Source organism: Rhamphochromis longiceps, linkage group LG18 (assembly GCF_057381845.1).
Source record: "Rhamphochromis longiceps isolate RC_006_pf linkage group LG18, R_longiceps_female_GT1.1, whole genome shotgun sequence".
NCBI classification, from domain to species: Eukaryota; Metazoa; Chordata; class Actinopteri; order Cichliformes; family Cichlidae; genus Rhamphochromis; species Rhamphochromis longiceps.
The window spans coordinates 30,619,690-30,639,397 of NC_140574.1; the positions used below are offsets into that span (position 1 = coordinate 30,619,690).

The 19,708-nt window shown below is 38.5% G+C and overlaps 2 protein-coding genes across 3 annotated transcripts; both read left to right on the plus strand.

The window, feature by feature from the left end:
• Positions 1 to 1,618: 1,618 nt before the first annotated feature.
• selenop2 (selenoprotein P2) lies at positions 1,619 to 6,131 on the plus strand. Of its 2 annotated transcripts, none has more exons than XM_085388524.1 (5): positions 1,619 to 1,717; positions 2,324 to 2,582; positions 3,283 to 3,495; positions 3,814 to 3,922; positions 5,136 to 6,131. In XM_085388524.1, exons 2-5 carry the CDS (start codon positions 2,356 to 2,358, stop codon positions 5,412 to 5,414), a joined length of 828 nt encoding a protein of 275 aa, XP_085244650.1. In that variant the 5' UTR covers positions 1,619 to 1,717; positions 2,324 to 2,355; the 3' UTR covers positions 5,415 to 6,131. The 2 variants fall into 2 exon arrangements, with proteins under 2 accessions (XP_085244650.1, XP_085244651.1); XM_085388525.1 differs by having other exon boundaries at positions 1,637 to 1,717; positions 2,328 to 2,582.
• Positions 5,796 to 13,960, plus strand: elovl8a (ELOVL fatty acid elongase 8a). The gene is made up of 8 exons (XM_085388526.1): positions 5,796 to 5,808; positions 9,635 to 9,691; positions 9,789 to 9,976; positions 10,747 to 10,827; positions 11,553 to 11,609; positions 11,699 to 11,813; positions 11,931 to 12,058; positions 13,793 to 13,960. Exons 1-8 carry the CDS (start codon positions 5,796 to 5,798, stop codon positions 13,958 to 13,960), a joined length of 807 nt encoding a protein of 268 aa, XP_085244652.1.
• The last annotated feature ends 5,748 nt before the right edge of the window (positions 13,961 to 19,708 follow it).

Below are 19,708 nucleotides of genomic sequence, written 5' to 3' on the forward strand. Positions count from 1 at the left end.
TACAATAATAACAAAAAAGACTACAAAAACTAATAAAAACTCAATTAAATTAAAAGCGAAAAGTTAAAATAAAAATAAAACCTAATTTATAAAATACATAACTATAATACCTGAGTTCCTGAGACCTTCTGGCCAATACAGTAAACATTACCTTTGTACACCGGCAAAGAGAAACTCCCAGTTGTGCTCAATTATGATCCCCAACAAGAAGTCGAAAGACATTGTAGAACCTTGAGCAATACTTATTAAAAGATTTAAATGAATGCATGTATCTATTTGAGCCTGTATGTATAATTTTGATCCTGTGTGGATCAGAGAAAATCCAATAAATTTAAACTTGTGCACCGGAATCTTTTTTTTCTAAAAGTCATTAAGGTAATGCTGTAACTGTAAGATCATCCGTATAACAGTTCAAAGAAGTCGTTAAAAGCCCCAAATGACTATGACATTCATGCTCATGAGTGGATGGAAACTTCTGACTGCAGCTATACACGTTCTCCATGTCAGGCAGCTCACAGTAACAGTTAACATTGGATGCTAGAATAAAAATGAAAGCATATTAATTTACTAGTGATAAAACTTAAACCCAAGTCTCATTAAATCCCACTGTTGTAACTTAATCTCAGGTCATGTGTGTTACTTTTCCCCACATAAGTTGGACTTTGAGCAAATCGGTAACATAAAAGCCAATATATTTATTTACATTGCAACTGGCTTGTTAACCTTCAATGGCAAGAAAACTTTAAGTCAGTGTAAACAGATGATCTTGTATTTTTCTACATTTTTGAAGATTAACCATCAACTTTGCAAAGTTCACACAAAGCATGGTCTTCGTGCTCATCCCTATTTATTGATCAAACAGCTCTTTTTAGTAAATTTTTTCAAGTTGAGTCTTTCATGTTGATTATCACTGATTTTTGGCCTTTGAGCTCTTTCTTAAATGGTGCCCTGTGTTTGTTTGTCATGGTGGCATTCACCTTTGCACACTCTAAAGCTTGGCTCGCATAGGTAGGTAACTATGATTGAGCAGCTGAAAAACTGCATGTTTACTGTGTTCACCAGCTTTTTATAGTGTAATGTGGAGTTAACATCTGATATTTAACACCACACACAAAGTACAACAGAGGTGGGTGGTAATGTTTTCGGTTTTAAAGAGTAAGAGTGGGCTCAGTAAAAACCTTTGGATACCCTTGTAGCACCAAGGGTAGATTTCATTCTCAAGGAAAGTCTGCACTAAATCTCACTCATCGTAACTAAATCTAAATTATCCAAATATTATTTTTACATTTTTTCTCAAAACCACATGATCTTCACATAGTGCTACAGCCTAGATGAGTCCGTGCTATAGCCTAGAAGTCGAATTACCAAAAATGTGCAGGGAATCGAGGAACCATGAATATCATGTTTCATATCGGTCCACTCAATAGTTATAACCACCTAATCAATAACTGCTTGTTCAGTCAACAAGGTAACCAGAATTTTGTGGTAGTCCATTAAATTAATAAAGAGTGTGATTTTACTCAAATTTACTTGCATTCAAATAAAGTCCTTTGTTTAGTTTCTCTCTCTCACACATACACTCTCTCTCTCTCCCCCCTCTCCTTCTGTCTCTGTCTCTGTTTGATTTGGGGGAAGTGCTAGTCAGCCTCAAAGGCTTTAAAAACAACAGGGGTTTACTGTCTGCATGTGTGGGTCGCAGAACAGAGAAAGAGAAAAGGTAAGATCATCTTTTTGGGCTTAAAGTGTTTGTTTTTAAGGCTTTAAGTCTTTTGTTCTGAAGGTCAAACATATTAACTATTGTAGGGGTGTATTTTGTGGAATTCCAACTAATGCAGTTTAACCACAGAGATCTGTTCCTGTCTTGTACACTTTAATACTTGTTATACATCTAAACATTTAAATTAGGAGAGGAAAAGAAATGGCGACCCGAAAAGGCTTTAATTATCTAACAAAAGTGATCCAGATCACGTTGAAACAGAGAGACAGTACACTCTGAGTCTGTCTCTGTCTGTCTTTGCTTTGATGCTTGCATGTTCTCCATGTGCCCCAAAATACCTCTGTGCCCGCTGTTTACCCCGGCTCTTTTTGCAGATTATCTTCGCATGTAAAGACAGACACAATGATGTTTTGCCCTTTTAATTATTTTTGGATCAGACTGAGCGCTACTGATTGAACCCCAGACTGCCTAGTCTGCATGTGCTATCTCCTTTTCCCTGACTTTGTGCCACAAAGCCTTGGAAAAGATTTTTTCTCTTCACTTCTTCACATCAGGTGCAAAAAATTTGTTGTTTTTTCAATTATTGCACAATGTCTTTCTTGTCAGGTAGATACAGTCCAGGCTGCCAGGGAGAGACAATGGGCTCTCTCTTGATGTTGTGGCTGTTCGCAGCATTGCCAGGCCTGCTGTGGGCCTCACACAGCACTCTGATTGTGGAGGGGGACAATGATGCCTCCAGGATCTGCAAACCTGCCCCCCAGTGGGACATTAAGGGATATGCACCCATGCGAGACCTGTTGGGAAACGTGGCTGTGGTGGCGCTGCTGAAGGCTGCCTGACAGTTCTGCCTCAGGCAGGCATCCAAGTAAGAAAGTTGTAATAGTTAAAACTCCTATTTTTAAGTTTTATTTTGAAGAGTAAACCCATTAACCAGTTGTATGTATTTTTTTATTGGCTTCTTAATAATACAATTTTCTCTATAGTCTTGTTATTTTCTGAAACACTATTTCCCGATAGTCCTCAAATTTGTATTTTAGTTTAAAAAAAGTCATTTTAAATAGACTTCTAGATAGCATGTTGTTAAAGGAAAAACAGAAAAGGAATCCACACCATCTTTATACAGACCTTAAATCTCTCATGTGTTTACTGAAATTGCTCGGATACAACATTACAGTATACCAATATTAACAATATAAGAAGAATTATGTATTATTAGACCATATAATCCGAGCTGATTTTTTTGTCTTATTTTGAAGAGTAAAATTAAGAAAAATGTAAAACAAACATGATCTTTGTACAAAAGGTGTTCTTGTGGAGAGACAGTTGCTCAGAATTCCTCTTATAAGCCTCTGAACATGATTCTGCTGCACAATTAGTGTAGTAAAGATTTATCATCCTTTTATTTTTTTCTCTTAAAACTTGAAGACAGACAAGCCCTCCGTGTTCCTTGAGTCGAGGCTTTGACGTCCTGTGATTCTAGAAAAACCTTTTCCAACTGTCCAGATTAACAGCGATGTGAGATTATACCCAGCTCTCTATCTTCTCTTCCATCTGTTCATCCGTAGAATTGGAGGCCTGCGTGATAGGCTGAATCGCAGCAACATGACTGAGGTGTCTTTCATAATAGTAAATGAGCGTGACGCTCATTCCAGAGCAATGTATTGGGAGCTGAAGAGAAGTGCTCCCACCGGGGTCCCCGTGTTTCAGCAGCAACCTCTTCAAAATGACGTGTGGGAGGCTCTGGACGGAGACAAAGATGACTTCCTGGTTTATGACAGGTGAGATGAACCTGCCCTCATGACATTTACCTCATATTTTTGATTTTATTTAGGGCAAAACACTTTAAATGTTTGAACTTTGCTTTAAATCATGCATGTGAACGGTTACATAGATAGCAGGACTTAAAACAGGGTAATGTGGATAATGGTATGATGTGTACATGAAGGAGTAGAGGAGAGAACATGTATAAAACCCCATGCAGACGGAAAAAGTTGTTCTTCCTTTAGTTCCACACACATTTCATATTTATATGCATCATGTGGACGTTATGAATTTGAGTTTCAATTCTCCCTCTCTTTCTGCTTCATTTTCTCCAGGTGTGGTCTCCTCACCTTTCATATAGTGATGCCTTACAGTTTTCTGCATCACCCATTCGTAGAGGCTGCAATCAGAGCAACTTATCAGAAAAATATCTGTAACTGCACTGTGAGTGATCAGTGGAAAAATGTGTGCGAAATGAATGAAGTCCAATGTTATAGTTCACAGAACTAATCAACAGACCTGGGCGTACCCCGTCATTTATCCTATGACATCTGGGATGAATGGATGCATGGAAGGATGGATGGATGAAGGAATGGAAGGATAGATGGATGAAGGAATGGAAGGATGGATGGATGAAGGAATGGAAGGATAGATGGATGAAGGAATGGAAGGATGGATGGATGGAAAGATGGGTAGATGGTTGGATGAATGGATGGATGAATGAATTCATGGAACAATAGATAGATGTATGAATGAAAGTATGGATGGATGGATGGATGGATGGATGGATGGATGGATGGATGGATGGATGGATGGATGGTTTAATGAATGAATGGATGGATGGATGGTTTAATGAATGGATGGATGGATGGATGGATGGATGGATGGATGGATGGATGGATGGATGGATGGATGGATGGATGAACTGAAGGATGAATGGATGGATGGTTGGACGGATGGATGGATCGTTGGATGAATGGAGGAATGAATGAATGAATGGAAGGATAGATAGATGGATCAATGGATGGATAGATGGATGACTGGATGGGTGGATGACTAGATGGATGGATGAATGGATGGAAGGATGGATGAATGGATGGAAAGATGGGTGGATGGTTGGATGAAAGGATGGAAGGATGGATGGATGACTAGATTGGTGGATGAATGAATGAATGGATGGAGGGATGGATAAACTACACAATATTTTTATGTTCTGTAATGTTTCCTTTTCATAGTGAGGAACTGGCAAGGAATTGTTGGTCAGCTTCACATTAACTTGACTGGGATTTATTGGTAGATTGGCCTCTTGTAGTTAGTTGAGTTGTCTTGAGTTGGCCCTAAATATTGGGAATAAAACTGGTTTGATTGAAAAAAAAAACAGGAAAAAGTAGAAATTGGGTTTTAAGAACAGCAGAGCATTTCACAGAAATGAGGCTGACTAAAAACAAGGTAGAAATTATTAATCAGAAACATTAGCTAATGTTAATGATAGCTAATAGCAAGTTGATAACATTTTACTACATCAGTGTTGTGCCATTACTTCAATATGCTGCCGCCAAGTGGCCGAAATAAATGTGACAATTGTGAGTGTGATGCAGCTTTAACTCAAGAATAATGAGTTAAAGCGTGTGTGTGACTGTGTATTCCTCTTTTCCAGCATAATTCTACTTCATCTGTCGGTGGTAACAACATCAGAAAGAATGGCACAGCTCAGCTTGTTGACGAAGGTTCAGAAGTGGCAGACACAGCTTCTGGAGGGACTCACCACCACCACCACCACGACCATCATCATGATGACCCCCCCTCTCATCAACACCACCACGATCAACATTCCAGTCACCAGAATCAGTCGCTACATCAGCAGGATCAGGGTGATTCTACTTCTCATCACCACCACCACCATTCCCCCCATCAGCAGCACCAACATGATCATTAATCTGGCAGCAGCACTGATAACTAACATTTGTAATTTGCTTTAGTGTAGTTTGATTAGAATCTGAATGTTTTTTGTGCATTTTTATTTTATTGTATTGTCTAATTAAGCAGTGATTATACTGTGGTTTGTCTCCTGGCATTTCCACACTCCACATCTCTGTGTGGATAAAGTAACCATTCTCCACCATCTCCTCACATTAATGAAGTCCGCAGTGTAAAAGCTGCTTGCAGAAAACTGTGGATGGATGTGTGTGGTGAGATGGGATGGATCAAGAGTTACTGTCACCCACACAGAGCCAGGGGAGGGTGTGCAATGCTGCTGAGCAAACCTCTGTCAGATTACTGTTTAAAGGGGATATTACTACCATTAATAGCATGATTCATGATGAATATTTGTAGTGATTTGTGTGTGCTAATTGTTCTTTGCTGCAACTTTTCATTTAAGGAATACAGGAGGTTATTTAAAACTGAGTATACTAATCATATGTAATTATTAGACACTGTGTTGCATGTAGAAGACATTCATAGTATTCGCTTCTGTTTGACCCACCTTATCCACTACAGGCTTAGCCCACACTGTTATTCACTGCATGTTTGCTGTGTGACTCATGTTTCTTCTTATGAATTCAGAGTGTGGAAAGAAACTATAAATTGTTTTGTTTAAAAAAGCAGATATAGAGACCAAGTGATTTTTATTAAAAATTAACATTAAAATTGACTCTTCTGTCTTACGTCTATGGTATGTGTCCTTTTTAACTTTAGTAATTACAAAAACCTGGCAGTAGCAAGGCAGTGTTAAATGGATTCAATTAATTTAGTTTAACTTCTTCTTTTCCCTTAAACCAATGGTCTGTTGCTAGTTATGTAGACACCGAGTGATTTATTATTTTATCTATTAAGTGAAAATTCAAGCTGTATATTGAATTTATTTGACATTTTGTATCATATGATTTTGAATTTTCTTCAGTCACACTTGCAGTAGCATTTTCAGATAGGATTTAGCTGGCAGTTACACACCGTAGTACACACACTGATTGACTCAGTCCTGCTTAGGACTTGACTGAGATGCCGCATGCTCTGACAGGACAGAGCTGAAGAGAGAAATCACAGCTATAGACCATCACAATGAAGGTAAAGTGAATGTTATTTTGAATGTGAATGTTATTTTCAGCTGTGTTTACTGTAGATTCTCCTCACATTGTTGGAGGCTGCTGTGGTTAAAAGCTGTTATCTTAATGATAACTGCTGCATAAATGAAGATGCATAGGCTCATGCTGTTATTTTGAAATACTGTATATTTCTGGTCTTGAAAGTATCTTCTTGTAACTTTCCCTTCAGTACTACTCTACACGTTAAACCTTAGCACATAGGAGTTCTGTTCAGCTCTGTTAGGGATTGTTTTCCGTAAATCCTTATGAGGACACAGGTAAGGCTTAACTGCTTAGCCTAGCTTTGGCCACACAGCCTGCTGCTTCTAAATAGTGCTTTAACTTACATGAAGTAGCAGAGTGCATTTAATATTAACAGACTGTTAAAGAACAAATTTATCTCCTCACCGCTGCATATTATTGGTTATTGATGAACAGTGTTGGTCAAGTTACTTGAAAAAAGTAATCAGTAACTAATTACTGATTACTTCCCCAAAAAAGTAATCCTGTTACTTTACTGATTACTTATTTTCAAAAGTACTTACTTAGTTACTTAGTTACTTTTTAAAAGCAGGATTTACAACCTGAATAGGTGATAAAGCGATAGATCTTTCAGTCCAATTCTACTTTTTCTGCATAATCCATCATACAAAATGTAATCAAATGGAAAAGTCTCTTTTTTTAACTTGTTTTATCAGTTCTAATCTTTTAACTTTATGCATCAAGCAAAAATTTAATTATATGCAACATTCTCTGACTTGAAGACATTAGTTTAACATTTAAACCTATTTTCTGCACATTCCAGCACATAAAATAAAATATTTTTTGTGTTTACACTCAGTCTTTCAAATAGATGCAAGTAAAACACAGCAGAAAATAAATAAAGTCAAAGACTAGCGGTCCTTTTGCTCTATTTTCACCTGTAAAGCAGGAGTAGGGTAGGCGGAGGTTTACCCTGGTGCAGGTGTGCTACAGCGGTCAGTGGAAGAATCCGCGAGTTTCTCTGTGAATTTCCCATTACGTCGTTGCGCACTCGGTGCTTGTTTAGGGGTTTTTTTCGCTGTAAAAATAAGTTTTCTTCCCACGCACAACGGACACTAATCGTTTTGTCACTTTTTATGGAATCAAACTCAAAGTAAGGTCAGTACTTCCACGCTTTAAACGCTGCATGCTCATACTCTCTCCCGTACTCCATATATCATCCATTGTTGATCTTCACACAGCTGTTGTCACAAACGTTGCACTCACTTATGTCACTGTCATGAGACATTCTCGCAAAAAATCACGGTTTTAGTAACGCAGTAACGCAGCGTTCCTACGGGAAAGTAACGGTAATCTAATTAAGGTTCAAGGTTCAAGGTTCTTTATTATTTGTCACATGCATAGTTATACAAGTATAACACACAGTGAAATGTAGCCTGACACGCTCCTCGACATGTGCAAAAATTGAGGGGGGGGGGGGGTGTAGAGGAAGAACATTATATATATATATATATATATATATATATATATATATATATATATATATATATATATATATATATATATATATATATATATATACACACATATAGTATATACATTGGGTGAATGTGCAGTAGTAGCAGCAGCAGGTGAATTCTGTACATTAATATGAATAGATATCTGACTATTTTACAGGATAGACAATATAAACATATTTAAAATTAAAGGAATTGAAATGTACATGGTGCCTTGCTCCTGTGTTGATGGTGATGCTGTTGGAGAAGCACCTGCCCACCCATTACCGTTTTTGCAATAGTAATCCCTTACTCCCCACTCCCATGAGAGTGCCATGCAAAGTCATCAGCTAAGGCTAGCAAGCTTGGCTAACAAGCTGCATCCATCAGCAGTATAGGTGCAACACAAAGACATGAAAACTGGAGCACCAACTTGCTGTAGCCACATTATTTAGCTTAGAATTCCAGTAAAAATACTATTAAAGGCACCAACACTACATACATGCTCAAATTCAATACCAGTATAGTTGCCAGGCTGGATACCTGTTATTTTAATGAGTGACATTTTAACATGGTAGTCTAATGGGACTGATACTCTTTGGAAGTCATTAGAAGAACTGCACTTTCGGACTCTTCGGCATTGGCTTCATTGATGGTGGATGAAGCATGTGTTAGCCTGGAAAAAGAAGGGTTGTTAATTTATTTCCATTCTTTGATCCCATGGCAAAGTCCAGTAGGAGGTTTATACAGATTTCCCCCTTCTTGTATTTTTTTTCCCTTTTTTATATATATAATAGTGAAACTAATGAATCAATTCTTCTGAGACATAGCAGTTCAGAGTAGTAGTGATCCAGTTTATCTGTAAAAAGACTGTATATTTCTTAAGTTCTACCCAAGCCTGAGGCAAACATGCGCAACACCACAAGAGGAGTCTGATGGTGAAGTAAAGAGAAACACACCTGCTGTGCACGCAACTTTCATCTTCAGACACTAGATGGCAGCACTGTAATACACACCAGGACACGTGTCACCCTGTCGTCCACATCAGTCAGCCAGTCATCAAGAGGATACGTTTGGATTAGTGCACATAATCCTTAAATTGTAATCCAGATTATCTCCTGGTAGTTTAATCAATTTTGCAGCGAGGTGTTGTTTGTTGCAAAGTACTTTTTGAGAAGAGTACTATTTATGAGCGTGCAAAGTGCTGGGAACAGTTAGTTGTACTGATATAAAAAAGTTTATATGAGTACATTTTGTGGTTTGTACCAAAAAACCGGCAAATGACTTTATGTGTAGTCATCATCTTATGATGAGGGTTTTGAAACCAGACCTCGTCCAGTCCAATACAACAAAATGAAACTTTAATGCAGTGACAAATCATGTTTGGCCTTTGCAGAATGAACACAATATTAGAAAAATCAATAATGTAGAACATTATAAATGCCATATAAGCAGGTGTGATCATTATACCAAAAAAGGTGTTTGATGTTTTCTGTTTTTTTGTGAGAGACTTATATTATTTCATTTTAAAACGTTAGTGTTTGCTTCAGCTTTGCAAAGTTTCTCTCGTTTTTTTCTGTTTCAGGATTTTCAAGCGCTCACTGTGTGGCAGAAAGTCCAGTTATTTTACCATGGGATTTTGGAAAAAGGAGGCATGTAAATTAATTTACCCATTTTTTTTCTCAGAGATTAGCAGTTTATTTTTTTCTAAAGGTCTTTCTGCTTTTCTCTCACCTTCTTGTCATTTAGACAAAAGGACAGACAACTGGCTTCTGGTCTATTCTCCTGTGCCAATTAGCTGTGTCTTCCTGTGTTACTTGATCATTATATGGGTGGGGTCAAAGCTAATGGCAAGGAGGCAGCCAGTCAACCTCAGACCTGTCTTGATAGTTTACAACTTTGCCATGGTCTGCCTGTCTGCCTACATGTTCTATGAGGTAAATACCATACTGCTTGAAGGAACTATCGGAAAAGACAACGGGGAGCGGGAATTCAGAGCAGCTAAAAGGAAGTCAGTATAGGATAATACAACTTCCAATGACACTAAAACCACCTGCTTAATGTTGTTTAGATGTTACTCATGGGACCAAAAGAGCTCTGATGTTTTGGGGGATGGACACAGAACCACTGGGGGTGTCCTTCAATCCCTGCTGTATCTCTTCTGGGTCCAGTTATACATAAATGCCAACAGAACCTTCCACTCTTCTGAGATAATCACTGTAACTCACTTCACTTCCCAGTGGTTTCAGTTTGTAGCAGTTTGTAGCTGGTGGATTCTAGTACTTGCATGTCAACTCTCTTAAAACAGTTATTGGCATATAAAACACACAGAGCAAATAGATCATAAAAAAAAATAAACCGTCCAAATGGCTGTCAAAGTTTGTGAATCTGTAAAATCCTAATGTGAGCTATAAAATAGTTTAATATAGGTAATTTTGGACAGAAACACTGCCTAAAGCAATCCACATCTGTCGGAGTGTAAACAGACATGTTACCATCGGCTCTGTTTGGGAGTCTGTGCTGCGCATCAGTGGCTACATTTTCACCGTGTACAGCATGATTTAAAGATCAAATAGTCCCGCATGGTTCATGTGTCCTATTCCTTCACGGAATATTTGGTAAAGGATTTTTACCTATTTAATGAAACGTCATTTTGCTAAATGAAAGAAAAAACAAGCAGTGATGAGAGCATCTTTTCTCTTTACAGTTTACAACCTCTTCCTGGTTGGCAGGATACAGTCTGCTGTGCCAGCCAGTGGACTACAGTGACAGCCCATTGGCCATGAGGGTAAATGTTTTTCACTAAATTAATTTTGACATGTACACTACTGTGAAAAAACTGTCGAGCCATTTCTTTGGATTTTGTTTCTGAGCAGCCAGACTGTTTTGCAGAGCAATAGCTCTCCAGGCTTTCTGAAGTTTATCTTTGAACATTGGCTGCTTTTTCACTTATTTTCAGTCCAGTCCTTGTACCTGACCATTTTCAAAAGAAAGTTTTTTTGTTTTTTTAACCCACTTAACGCCAACTGATGAGACAGAGTTTTGTCTACACATAATAGACAATTTAGCAAAGAGCCAATTTTAAATTGGATCCTTTGTTACTGACATCATGTCATAATAGAAGAGGTGGCAGGCCTAAAAAGCTGTCTACATCAGATAAACAGCATTTGACAGTCCTGTCTTTGAGAAGTAGGAAACATTATAAGAAAGTATCCTAAGAGAGTTGAGGCTGTGTTTAAGAATAAAGGTATTCATAAAGTTGGACTTTGCAGCTCATTGGAATTGTACAGAATTGTTTCCATTTATGTTTGCATATTTCAGTAAATCTCTGCATTTCCAATTTTCATAGAGAACTGTAAAGAATGCTCATGGCTCAATATTTTTTACAGAACTGTGTATATATATATATATATATATATATATATATATATATATATATATATATATATATTTAAAATTGTTTGAACTGCAGTGCACGAAGGTTAATAATGTACTTTTTATAATTTTGGACAGATGGCCAGAGTGTGCTGGTGGTTCTACTTCTCCAAAGTTATAGAGCTCTGTGACACTGTGAGTTTCAAGCAAGCTTATACGAGCATGTGTTTTCATGGCTGCAAGATGCTTCTGCCTAACTGTCTTTGTGTGATTCTGTGATTCAGATATTTTTTATCCTAAGGAAGAAGAACAGTCAACTGACCTTCCTCCATGTCTACCACCACGCCACAATGATCTTCAACTGGTGGGCTGGGGTTAAATATGTGGCTGGTGGACAGTGTGAGTACAACCCACTAGTCCAGTTTTACAAAATGTTGTGAATAAGAGTCTTTGAGCAGCAAACAGAAATATTCAAGAAGATAATATATGGTTCTCATTCAGAGTGTCTGTCTACAGCTTTCCTGATAGGTCTGATTAACTCCCTCGTCCATATAGTGATGTACATGTATTACGGCCTGGCAGCTGTGGGACCAAGCATGACCAAATACTTGTGGTGGAAACGTTACCTCACCACCCTACAGCTGGTCTGTATGCATCTCATTCACATTCATTTTACAGTGATCATCCTCTAACTTAAAAATGATCTCCTCTTAATTTTTAGCTCCCTTTTATGTTTTTGGATAGTTCATTATGGTTCATTAAGCCGTCAGTCTGTATTTCTATCTGTAGCATAAAGGCAGTCACCTTTCTGATTCTGCTATGTGTACTTTAGAAGCTTGTACAATAACAACAACTACTAAGCCATCAAAGGTGATAATCCTGAAAAAGCCAGAACTGGCTTTATGGGGAAAAAATATAAAAAGTGGTGGATGTTTGTCAGTTAGAAATATTTTCTTTGTTCTCTCACACTTAAATAAGACCAAAAAGTCCTTATTCTGATAGGCTTAGTCATCACCAACGACGACTTAGATCTCAGAGGCTTAATAATTTGGTTTTGATGAGCTTAACGTGTAGGCTTCCTGATTAGTTTGTCATTGTTCTGACTGACTGCTGGCAAAACGAAACAGATTAGCAGCACTGATGCTCCTCAGCTAACTACTGGACCATCTGTTTTCTACTTATAGTCTAATGAAAAGACAATGCATCCTGTATTTTTTTTCTTTCCCTTATGGCTTCAGCTTATATAGGTCAGTATGGTGCCTGACTGCCATTCTGTGACATGAATTGCACTGACCTTCAAAACGACCCCCAAGCCATCATTAACACTTGTCTTTACAATTTAGTTAACTGAAGCTGAGGTAGTTCACTCGTGACTAGCTTTATGAATCCAATGGACACCTTCACATGGTGACTTATTTTCTTTTTTTAATGAGTACTTTTGCCCGTGTTACTCTCTGCTGACAACCCTACTCTGTTTTTATAAAAGAGAAAGAAAAAAACAGTCATATTGCATAGTATCTAAATGATATGTATATGGTTACACAAGAAATATCAACATATGTTACTGAGAAACGACCAAAAAATCACCACATACTGCAAGATAACTAATCTTTACTATTTTTGTTTCCATGTGAGCATCACTGGGTGTAAGATTAATAATGACATTATCAATATTACATATAATTTCATTCCTTTTTGCGAGTAACTAAAGAATAACTTTGGAGTCATTTCCATAGACTGTATGTAAAAGATGGGCTTAAGTAAGCATTCTTTTTAATGGCCAGCAGAGGGCAAACTTCTCTGGTTTCTGTAAAGGTCAGTGGGAAAATAACTCTTGCTTGTCTTTTCTGGGACAGTTTATGGTCTTAACCACTGATTTCCAGTCACACTGAAGACAACTCAATTTTAACTCAGGTTTTTTTTTTATATAAAATATAATATTATATATAAAATTGTAACTTATGGTCCAGTGAGAGAGTAAGCTTGCCCATGTGTCTGGCATGTCACTACCCTATAAGCAAGTAGTGCCCCTCTGTTTCACTCCTTTCTTGTCGTTTGAAAACAGAAAGGTAAAAGAGCCCCTTCAAGACAACCATTCACTAATTCATTATTCATTATTCACTAATAACTTGGTAACATCAACATGGCTTTGTCCATTTTCTATATACAAGACTGTGGATATTTCTCCAACCACTCTACACCAAATATACAGAGGAACTTGCTGAAAGTGTTCAAGCCTTATAGCTCATATAGCAAGTATGAAAATTGCCTAACTGTTATCCCCTACTGCTTTCATCTCTTACGTGACCATCCTCTTGTAATTTTCTTGTACTCAGTGCCCTGGAAGTCTACCATCATGCTATTGTTTCTCTTTACAGCTCCAGTTTTTCATAGTGACTATCCATACCAGCTACAATCTGTTTGCTGACTGTGACTTCCCTGACTATATGAACATCACTGTTTTGGCATATTCTCTCAGCCTCATCATTCTCTTCAGTAACTTCTACTACAGAAGCTACCTCGTCAAAAAGAACAAGAAAACTTAACTCAAACTCAAAACTGTTATGAGAGAGGGAAAAAAGTAAATAAAAAGAAACAAAAATCCATCTCTGTTTGTTTGCTATCCTGATCATTTAATTTTAGCGACTGTTTGGATGGTAATTCTTATTATGTATGAAAAACGGGATATAAACTTACAATATAATGTAACACCAGACAGGTGAAGCATATTTACCCCCATAAAGAGATGTTTGCTTCACAACAGTGCTGGTTACATTCATGTGCAGTGAATAGTCCTATTTTTTCATCTAGCAAGATCCCAAACACACTTAATACACGTTAACTGTGTTTCCTCCCCCAGCTGCTATTAGAAAAATACTTTTAATCTCCATTCGAGGTTTTACACCCACTGGATGGCAGTCCATATAGTTGTTGTCCATACAGAATGGCACTCCATGCTCTCTATATATTTATTCTACTTGTGTTTGCCTCCAAAGTTCCCAGCACATAATCCTCTCTTACCGATGGGGAGACACCACACCCACCACCTACTTATCCACCCCATCTGTCATGATGTAAAAATATAACTGGGCAGACAAGCGAGACAGTTCCATTCTCCAACCTTTGCAGACAGTAATGAAAGGACCATTAAAGGAAGAAATAGATTAGCCAAATATGCAATACCTTATAATAAATTCTCAGACTAGCATATCAGTTTTGACTCTCCTATGTTTAAACTCAATAGAGATGACAATGAACATGAAAAAGTTGCTAAATCAACATTACAAAGGCAACATCTTAGCTTGTTATTAGTGATATAGAATCTCACATTTTTTGTGTTTTTCAAAGGAATATAACAGAAAAGAAGCAGAAGGGAAACAATTGCTTGCTACAAAGGAGAGTTTTAAAATGCAAAGCTGATCCCCGATCAATATTAAAAATTAGAAATTATTATAGCCACAAAATTGCATTAGGCAGCAATTGATCACAGGCTTTTTAAAAATGATCTAGCCGCAGCTCTAAACACTTTAATGAAAGAACAAATGATGCTTTTAGTTGCACCATCGTTTCTCCACATGCCTCTGTTATCAGCTTTACATTTTCACAATTAAACGCCTATTTATGTCCAAGTATGGTGCAGTTTCAGTACATATATTACCATCTGATGATGGTATCATTCCTACAAAAACTACCAAAAACTAAGGTGGTGATGCAGACTGTTGATCATACTCTTAACTGTACACCAGCAGCATGAATTCAAACTTTTCACTTGGCCCACTGAAACGTTGCTGCAGCATTATGGTAAGTGCTGCAGATAACCCCTTGATCCTTCAAAGAACAACAGGCTTTTCCATCTGATTAAACATGCATGCACACATTTCTAGAAGGATGGGGAGAGGTGGCTCCTTGGCAAGGTCCTGCACCTGTTACATTAATTGTGAATGCATGATTAGATTGCCAAAAGTATTAGTGTAAAGTGCATTAATGTGGAGCATTTTGCTGAAGTTCTTATGGTGTATTTCTACGGTTCCTCTGAGAGGCCAAACGGACTGCAACTTAAGAAAACACCAGCAATAAGAAAAACGCTGCCAAAGCACACAAAACACAACGGAAATAGGAAAAATGACAACGGAAATAGGAAAAAACAGATTCCCAAGAGCACAAGGGAAGTGTTTCTGGGGAGACAATAACCCAACGGATCAGTTGCAGGAACCAAAATATGCTAAGAATTGCGCTGGGAGACACTTAAAAGAAGTGGAGGATCTATCGGTTTTGTGAGGAAAGAAAAGATGGGAGGTAAGTGTGTTAGCCTAACTATTAGCCTAAAAATCCGTCATCAGTATTATATGAATCATGATAAAACACACCTAGGTCGTGTCCAAATTCATGGGCTGCATCCTCCTGAGGACCCAGCCTTCGCGGTCTACGTGGGTTCCTCAGAAGGTCGGGTAGACCGGAAGTAAACGGCTGTGAAATTGGACAGTCTAGCCTTCAGATTTGCGTCAGCGCTGTCTCGGTGGGGTTTAATAAACTCGGCTGTCTGCTCCTTGCTATCTAAAATATAACAGGACACTGGCGTAAATTCTCGACCCTCTCACACTTCTGTTTAATCAGTTTTCTGTTTGACGTTTATTCAGCTGTGTGAAAATCCCGGAGGAACCCACCCAATGGATTAATTAAGTTCTATTTAATCTAATAATCTAATTATTTTAATCTCAGCCAAACTGATTTACTCACGAACAAATAAAACACTGAAAAAGCCAAACAATAACATTTTTAGGTTATCTAAGTGACTTATATATTACGTTTAACCTGAGTAGTGAAAGACCGCGGTGATCTGAAAATGATGTGCTGGGAGTTGTGCCGTTCTCGGCGGCTCCAGTGACCCTCGAGCTCCTGGGTAGCTATCGAGCTGGTGGATTCCTATTTCCGTTGTTGTGTTGTGTTTAGTGTGCTTTTGCAGCATTTTGCTTATTACTGGTGTTTTCTTAAGTTGCAGTCCGTTTGGCCTCTCAGGGCCACTGTATATTTCACTGGAACTGTCAAAAACCTGTGCTTATGTTCAAAGCAGAGCCCAATAAGTCAAGTTCAAATGTCAATAAGTTTACACGAAATTAAAACACTACATAATCGTTTCAGAAATCCTAAATAATCACAGTGGCGATCATTGTGTGCTTCAAAGGTAGGAGCTTTTAAAATGCAGAAGTCTTATGGGGCATTGTTTGTGTGATGCACGTGCAATGCATTTGTTCCTACACTGATTGACCGAAGCTGAAAAGAAGACTACAGACAGAAAGCACACATTCAAATTGGGTGGTATTAAAGACACTGGAAAAAAACAAAAACAAAACATAATTCTCACAATGGCACCAGTACCACCAGTGGTGAAAGTAAGTATGCTGCAAAGGGTAAATAACATTGCTGTTCATCCCTACAAGATGCAAACTGAAGCAGGTCGAGAGGATGTTTCACTTGTAAGTTAAGTCTGGCAAGAACCAGTCTCTTGACCTTCATGACCTTTGACATCAAGGTAACTGGTGGGGTGGTTTTCTTTGGTACCGGCACTAAACATGATGTCTTCCATACCTGTGCTGCCCAGCTGTCTGGCATCCTGCAGCATCTGCCAGACAGCTGGGCAACTTCAGCACCCGGGGACTGATGTGACCAGGACCTCCAGACTTTGCCCTGATGTAGTTGCTCCATCTTCTTTGCTAGCTTAAGCGGTGACAAGACAAGTGGCGACTTCCATCACTCGTCTTGCAGTGGTATGCTTTTAATTTAGCCAAGAACATGAAAGTTAAAATAAGTCAGTGGAAAGTTTAGAACTAAGAGCTAATGGCAAATGGCTGTTAATAAATCACCTGCATTTAAACAATAAATTATGGAAAATTGGTTTTGCTATTGTTTGATCGGGAAGAAAATGTGTTTCAAGACATCTGAAGATATAACAGACTAATCTCACCTACTTAAGAGTGTATCACCAAAACTATTCTAATGACAAATGTTTTAAGTTTGTATAACCTTTCAACAGTTGTATGATTTCTAATATCTGACAAGCACAGTACTGAACTGAGTGTGGTTCTCCATTGGCAGTTGGCAGACTATAGTGGACTGCAGAGAGCATCTGTTGCCAGATAGAAACAGCGTCCAAAGTATATGGTACAACCGTTCTGTGGGCTACGTTTGCTTGTGTTGTCATTGGTCCTTCAGACAACCACAGAAAGAACACACAAAGAACTGAAGTGAAGCCAAGTGTGAAAAACAATGAAAAGTATCCACTGCAGCAACAGTCTGTGCTTTTCATGCTCTTCTGCTGTCACTGCCTTTCTGTTCCGGCCCACTTGTCAAGCAATCAGCATTCAGCCTATGCAGAGGGTCATCCATGTTGAGCTACATGCTGATGTATTTATTGGACGACTGCATAGAAGCACGTTTGTGTAGGCTGAAAAGCCCTCTCTGTAGGCCCTCTGAAGGCAAATACCTATGTAAAGTGACACAACCACGGTATCATAAAACACGCAGGTTTTGTTTTCTGAACAATCAAACCAATGCTTTAAGAAAAACTAATGAATCTACTGAAAATATAGACTGTGAAACAGAAACTTGATGCTGGAGGTCTGCAATAAGGTTTCATGTGGAAAAAGGTCTCCACAGGAATTTAAAAAAACTGGAAAAGGATAGGCAAAAGCTGCAGTACCACTAATCAGAGTCACAGCAGTTTTAAAATCACAACACTGGCAGTTCTCTACATGCACAATCTTGCAGATGGACGAGTGCTGCAGACTTGGCACAGGGGTTATCATTGGAAATCAGAGTTTGTCTGAGAGCTCAGATTGTCTGAAGGACATTGCAATATATCAATGATTTGGACAATGTCCAAGAAAAAAAAACCTGTGGTTGCTCCACAAAACCTGAAGGTTAAACTTTGCAAAATAACATGAAGAGAAGCCTGGTGAATATCAGGAGCACATTCTTGGGTCTTATGACCCAAATGAGAAATCAGGGAAAGAGAAATCCCCATTTCTTCCAGTGGTTAATGTTTTTGTTTCATATATGACTTATGTCTCATACAATCACTTACTCATGGAAGTGGGCCCAGGTCAGAGGGAGCTCAGCATGTTCAGCATGAACCTGAACAAGTCCATAGTGAAAGGGAATAGTCAAGAGCACAGTACCAATGAAAATGGGAAACTGGTGTGTAATGAGGCTTGAGAGCAGAAACTTCTGGGCAAATGACATTCATAACTGTTGCCTGTGGATATACCGAATACTGGGTGATGAGACGACTCCCAGTAGCAGATGCCTGGAAGAAGGGGAATAGTGAGACATTACAATGAGCCATAGCCAAAGCTACAGAAGAAAAAAGTGAAACTATGACCTGGCCAAGTATATCGCTGATTTGAATCCCATACAACACCTTCAGTGTAATTTAAAGAGAGCAGATATAAAAGGTTTTTGAAGAATTTGCACAATTTCTCTTCCATTCTGACAAAGATCGATTCTATCATTAAATTTGCACATATTAAGTATTGGGAGAAAAAGCATATTTGGATCTCACTATGAATAGGCTGCTTTTGCTGCATTGAAATGTTACTGTGGAGCCTGTGTATTGTATTTGGCAGACTTTACTGTAGATTCTTTATTCTTATTTCAGACAGTAGCAAATGCTCTGTTCTGTGACTTAGAAAGGACGGAGTAGCCTGCGAGCTAGTTCAGGCAGACAATTTGAGATGCATTACATCATGCACACTAACATGTCTCACTCTCCCAATTTGGCATTTTCTTTAAGCTGCAAAATCTCTTCCTCTGACATGCCAGTACTTCTGCTACCCAGCATTGCTGTCTGCTATTCCAGCCCCTCCACCACCACAACGTCCACTAGCAGGGTCCAAAGGGACGTTTACTCGCCGCTCCCTAATTTTACACGCATCATATTTGCGGTATGAAGTTGCAGGCTGGAGATCAAACTCTGTTTGCACACAGGTATGCTAACTTCTTGGTGTTATATGTTTGATTTAATTTTCATTGCACATTTTGTCTACTACGGTGTGACAGACTATAAGCATGTTATTGATGTGCATATGCACGTGAATATGAGTGTCAACAGCACTGTATGACCAGTACTAAAATAACAACACACTTGTGTAACATTATAAGCCATATTTTGCTGCTAGCAAGCACTTAATCTGCTCTCCATCTCACCATAAGTGTGTTACAAGCACACACACACACACACACACACACACACACACACACACACACACACGCACACACTCAGCTGATTGCCAGCACCC

Coding starts and splice junctions, on each gene's coding strand:
- elovl8a (XM_085388526.1), top strand. Junction 9,692..9,788: donor TGGGATTTTGGAAAAAGGAG/GCATGTAAATTA, acceptor CTTGTCATTTAG/ACAAAAGGACAGACAACTGG. Junction 10,828..11,552: donor ACAGCCCATTGGCCATGAGG/GTAAATGTTTTT, acceptor AATTTTGGACAG/ATGGCCAGAGTGTGCTGGTG.